Source organism: Rhodotorula toruloides, assembly GCF_000320785.1.
Source record: "Rhodotorula toruloides NP11 unplaced genomic scaffold Scaffold49, whole genome shotgun sequence".
Lineage (NCBI taxonomy): Eukaryota > Fungi > Basidiomycota > Microbotryomycetes > Sporidiobolales > Sporidiobolaceae > Rhodotorula > Rhodotorula toruloides.
In genome coordinates, this window is record NW_015623009.1 from 23,530 (window position 1) to 29,497 (window position 5,968).

At 63.8% G+C, this 5,968-nt stretch overlaps 1 protein-coding gene across 1 annotated transcript in view; it reads left to right on the forward strand.

Moving 5' to 3' along the window:
- RHTO_06708 (reverse transcriptase) overlaps nucleotides 1–5,968 on the forward strand; it is a gene marked incomplete at both ends in the record, with an annotated part of 13,818 nt that overhangs the window by 3,448 nt on the left and 4,402 nt on the right. The window contains 4 exons of the mRNA XM_016420367.1: nucleotides 400–1,041; nucleotides 1,314–1,894; nucleotides 1,917–1,978; nucleotides 2,070–5,861. Coding sequence (XP_016269218.1) covers nucleotides 400–1,041; nucleotides 1,314–1,894; nucleotides 1,917–1,978; nucleotides 2,070–5,861 — 5,077 coding nt within the window. The remainder of the gene's footprint in view (nucleotides 1–399; nucleotides 1,042–1,313; nucleotides 1,895–1,916; nucleotides 1,979–2,069; nucleotides 5,862–5,968) is intronic.

The window sequence follows — 5,968 nt, forward strand, 5'->3', positions numbered from 1 at the left end:
CACTCCTCTCCCTCTCGTAGCTCCCGCAGCGTCTGGCGGCTCGCCCTTGTAGGTGGCCCCAAGTCGACATGGGTCTTTCCAGGCCTGAACGACTTCAAACTCGGAATCTATCCTATCCTATCCTATCCTATCCCACAAACCCGTTCGAGCCCATCCTCCCGCCCGAACTGTCCGACTTCTACATCGAGAGATCCGGCAACGACGACTTCGGCGCCGTCCTTGAAGAGAATGGGGTTCCTGCGGGGGCAACTGGTCAGCAAGTAAGTCCCCCACCAGTCGAGTATGCAGCCCCTCTGCTACGCGCACCTGCAAAGTCATACGGAGTTGAATCCCGCGTTAGCGAGGAATCCTCTACTTCCGCAGAGTCAACGAGCGCACCGTTCTTGCCCTCGCTTCGAGCACCCTCCAACGAGCTCCCCCGCACCTACGCGACGCCATCGAAGGACGCCTCCGCCCCATCAGCCGTCGGCGCAACTTCCACCGGCAACAGCGACCTCGGGACCGTTCTTGAAGCAGAGAAGACTCCTGCGGGTGCAATGTGTCAGCAAGTAAGTCACCTGCCAGTCGAGTATGCAGCCCCGGCGCTACACGCACCTGCGAAGTCATACGGAGTTGAAACCCGCGTTAGCGAGGAATCCTCTACTTCCGCAGAGTCGGAGTACGCACCGTTCTTGCCCTCGCTACGAGCGCCCTCCAGCGAGCTCCACTGCATCGACGCGACGCCATCAACCGGCGCTTCCGCACCATCCACCTCCGACATGATCCTCGTCGGCAACTCGCCGCTCTCCCCAAGACTCGCCGCCCGCCGTCAATCTCCCTTGCCCTTCCTCGAGTCCGAGACCACTAGCGGGATCTGGTCTCATGTCCCGACGCCGCTCACCGACCGCCCAACCCAGTACCGCCCCATGCCGATTGTCGACTTCGAACCGACCACGAGCGAGGCGGATGGCGGGGCGGACCGCTCGTGGGCGGACGAGACCGAGGCGGAATTCCCCATCGCGAAAGCGAAAGAGGAAGTCGGAGAAAAGAAAGAGGAATGGCGTAAGGTCGACCGTTCGAAGAAGGGGGAGGAGGCGAGGACGACGAAGACGGCGGCGCAGGCAAAGAGCGAGCAAAGAAGCGAGGGTGAGGAGAAGAGGAGGGTGACGTCGAGGGCGAGGCGCATTGTCGCACCCGCACCGAAGGAGAAGAGCCTGTGAAGGGAACCGAGTCAGTCGCGCTCGGAGTCGCCTGACCCCCTCGACCTCCTCTCCCCTCCCCAATGAACATGCGCACACTCACAATCACCACTTAAAATCTCAACCGCTCCGAAGAAAACCTCCTCCGCCTCCGCAAAAACCCCAACCTGACCACCACCGACATCCTCCTCATCCAAGAACCTCCTCGCCCCCTCAAGCCCTTCAACGATCCCAGATGGCGACTTGTCACACCACCACCAACCTCGCACCCCGACGACGAACCCGCGCCTATTTACAACCTCATCCTCCTCTCGACCCGCCTCGGTCCGGCCACTGCGACGCAAGTCGCGGTTGATTCGGGCGACGTCGTGGCAGTCAATGTCGAGCTGTTGGAGGGCAAGAAGATACGCGTGATCAGCGTGTACAACCCTTGCAACGAGCGAGGGAAGGAGGTGAGGTACTTACCGTACAACCATTCCGTCTCCACTATCCTCCCACCGCTGCTCGCCGCGACTCCCCCCTCCTCGCTCGTCATTGTCGCCGGCGACTTCAACCTGTTGCATCCGGAGTGGAACGAGTCAGTGGGCGAACCGGACAAAGCAGCGGAAGTAGCAGTACGCACTTTCTCCCGATTCAACCTCGTGCACTTCCTCGCGCCCAACACCATCACCTACCACCCGCACAACCTCGAACACCCGAAGCGACCACTCGACCTCGTGCTCGGCTCGCTGCGCGCAGAAGACCGAGTCGTCAGCTGAGGACTCGCCGATGACCTCGAATCCGGATCCGACCACCGCCCCGTTCGACTCGTCCTCGCGCTCGAGACCTCCACCTACACCCCACCACCCCGCCGCGCTTTCCGCCGCACTGATCCCGCCATCCTCGAACGAGCATTCACCGATGCAACCTCCCGCCTCCCAACCTCAACGCCCCTCACCCGCCCGCCGACATCGATCAGCGAGCAGACCAACTCACCGATGCACTCCAGATCGCCATCTCCGCAGCCACGCCCTTTGCCCGAGCCCGAGCCGGACGAGTAGTCCCGTGGTGGGACGACGAGCTCGCCAAGGCGAGCAAGGCAGCGAGACGCTCGGCAAACCTCGCGTTCAGACTCCGAGGCATCGCAGGTCGTGAGGAAGATGAGAGAGGGGCGTGGGCGGAGAAGAAGAGGTCGAGGAATGTGATGAAGGCGATGATGAGGAGGAAAAGGGATGAGTGGGAAGAGGTCGAGATGGCGAGCGTGACGGAGGCAACGCTATGGACGACAGTCAAGAAACGGATCAGTGAATCCTCGACCGCTAACACCACGACCCCGCCGCTCCGAAAAGGAGACGGGACGTACGCGACCTCCGCCCTCGACAAACTTGGCCTCCTCCGCCCGATCCTCCTTCTCACCGTCCTCCCAAACCCTCCTCGAGCAGCCTCGCCCTCCCAACTACCCGCCGCGCACCCGCAAACCCAACCTCCACCCGGCCGCAACCACGACTGCCCAACTTCGCGCCGGCCAGTACCGCAACCTGCAAAGGCGGAAGAAGGGAGGAGAGTCAGTGGTGCACAAGTAAGCCCCGAGTTTATTGTCCACCCCGCTACTCTCGAAGCAGACGACCGCCACGCGAGTGAGCCAAGACGCACCTCCGCAGAAACGACGGCGAAGACGATGGCGACGGCGACGACCAAGACGACGACGATGACGACGGCGGCGACGAGGATGGCGGCGACAAGGACGGCAGCGACAAGGGCGGCAAAGGCGGACGACGTGGCGAAGGGAGATGGAAAGGGGAAGACGAAAACGAGGCCGGGGTTGGTTCCTGAAGGCGAGGAACGTCAGCAAGTACGTTCCCGCCAGTCGTATTGCAACCCTCTGAGGGCTACGCGCACGAGTCCCGACGGAATTGAAGCCCGCGCAAGCGAGGACCGCTCAAATCCCGCAGAACTCGACGAGGACGTACTGCACTCCCCGCCAACGACATCCCTGCCCTGGCCGGACCTGCACAAGTGCGAAGTGGAGTCAGCGATCATGCAGGCTCGACCGTTTGCCGCCTGCGGACCGGACAACATCCCGAACCACGTCCTCCAACTCCTCCTCCCGCTCCTCCTCCCGCTCCTCACCCCGCTGTACTGCGCCTCCCTAGCCCTCGGACACGTCCCCCAGTCCTGGCGCGACGCCTCCTGCATCGTCCTCCGCAAACCCAAAAAACCCGACTACCGAGACCCGAAGGCTTACCGTCTGATCGCGTTCAAGCGCTGTATCGCGAAGGGGCTTGAGCGCGTCGTCGCAGCTCGCTTAGCGCACCTAGCCGAGTCGCACGGGATGCTACCGGCCTCGCACTTCGGCGGATGGAAGCGGAGGTCGGCGGAAGATGCGGTCGTCTGCGTCGTTGACGAGATCAAGAGTCAGTGGAGGGCCGGAAATGCGGTCGTCGGCCTGGCGCTCGACGTCTCCAAGGCATTCCCAAGCGTACAGACGGGAAGGCTCACGGAGAACCTCAAGTCCCGCGGCCTGCCCGATCACGCCTACCGCTGGATCCGCTCGTTCTTGTCGGACCGGTCCTGCACCCTACAACTCGAAGGCATCGTCAGCGAGTCTATCGAATGGACAAGTGGACTTCCGCAAGGCTCACCGCTGTCACCCATCCTCTTCCTCATCTACAACTCGCCGCTCCTCGAGTCCTGCGAATCAGCGTCGACATGCGGATTTGGCTGGATCGACGACGTGAACATCCTGTCATGGGGCAAGACGGTCGACGAAGCGGTCAGCGCAATGAACCGGATCGTGCCGGGCCTCGAAGGCTGGTCTGACTCGCACTCGTCCGCCTTCGAGCCCACCAAGACAGAAGCCACAATCTTCCTCCCTCCTGCCCGCGCCATGCCCACAAATCCCTCCCGAGTCGTCCTCCGCGGCCACCGCATCGAGTTCAAATCGACTCTGACAATGCTGGGATCGAAACTCGACTCACGATTGTCGTTCCGCCCCCACACCGCATCCTGCGCTTCCCGCGCATCCGCCTCGGCCACCGCAATCGCCCTCGTGACGCGCTCCAAAGCCGGCCTCAAACCGCGACTCGCCCGTCAGCTCGTCGTCGCCTGTGTCGTGCCGAGGTTGTTGTGGGCAGGTGCGGCGTGGTACGACCCTGCTAAGGGTAGGGACAGGACAAAAGAGTTAGCTCGCGTCCTCAAGGCAGGAGCGATGGCAGTGACGGGCGGCTTCCGCTCGGCAGCTGGTGAAGCCCTTGAAATCGAGGCCGGCCTACTTCCGATCCACCTCCAACTCGACCGCGCCGTCTTCCGCCTCGGCCTGCGCGCTCTATCCGCAACACCATCACACCCCCTTCACGCCCGCACCAACCGCGCCCGCCGCTCGCCAGCAACCCGCCACCCCTCCCCTCTCGACCGCGCCCTCGACTTCCCACTCCTCCGATACACAACCGTCGAGCCCATCCACACCGACCCCGTTCCGCCCTGGTCACCCAACCCAGCCCCGCCAGTGGCGCTCGCCCGCGGAAAGGAACTTGGCACGTACGAGCACGGCCAAGCCGTCCAGTCCCTCCCCATTGGCTCCCTCCTCGTCTATTCGGACGGATCTATGGGCGAGTCGGGTCTGGTAGGCGCCGGAGTCGCAGGGAGACAGTGGGATGGGAGGTCGAAGGTGATCCTGAAGGAGGGAGAAGGAGTCGAGGTCGAGGGATGGGAGACGACGAGCAAAGGGACGGGTCAGTATCAGACGGTCTACGCGGGCGAGATCCAAGGGATCCTCCTAGCACTCCAGGCCGTCCAACACACCGCTGACCCGCCTTCTCGCGTCCTCCTGTCCGTCGACAACACGTCCGCCCTCACCCACCCGTCCGACCCCTCGCCGTCATCCGGCCAACACCTTCGCCTGGCGATCCGCCGGATGTTCGAGGAGCTCAAACGCACCTGTGTGAGCACCTCAATCATCCTCTCCTGGTCGCCGGGCCACGTAGGCGTCGTCGGGAACGAAGTCGCGGATCTGGCGGCGAAGGAGGCGGTGCGGACGATGGAGTCAGCGGCGCGCGAGCGGGAGGCGCGGAGGGATCGCAAGGCGCACCTGAAGGGGCGTCTGGCGTTCGTGCCAGAGATGGCGGAACTGTCAAGTGGGTCGAGCGAGGGGGAGAGCGAGTGGGAGGAGGGAGGGCGAGGAGGCCGGGCGACCCGCCATCTCGCCAAGTCGGCCCGCGTCACACAACTCAGCGACGACGGCTCGCCAGGCTCTTGGTCCAACGCTCAGCTACCGGCTAGCATCTCGGCGCTATGGGCTGCACACAAGCAGGCGACGCGCACGCGGTGGGATGAGGAATGGCGCCGCTCCACCGTCGGCCGCCAGCTCTTCGCCGCGTCACCGCTCGCCTCGCGCTCGTTCAGGTACTACGACGGGCTCAGCAGGCGACAAGCAACCCTACTCTGCCGCCTCCGCACCGGCGCGTCCTCTCTCAACGCCTACCGCGCCAAGTTCGACCCGGCACGCGACCCTCTCTGCGGATGCGGCGAGGAGGAAGATCGGGAACATCTCTTGCTCACCTGCCCGCTCTACGACAATGCTCGCAACACGCTCGTCAAGCACCTCCGATTACGCAAACTCCCCACTGCCGGCGCTCTCCTCGGCAACCCGTCCTACCGCGACCCTCTCCTCGACTTCCTCGACTCCACAGGCCGATTCCCGCAACTGTCGCAACCACAAGAGGTGCAGAAGAAGGATGAGGCGTAAGGAGGGGGAGGAGACGCGCCGGAACGCACTACGACGCGCCAGCGCCGCCCTTTCCACCCCTCCCCCC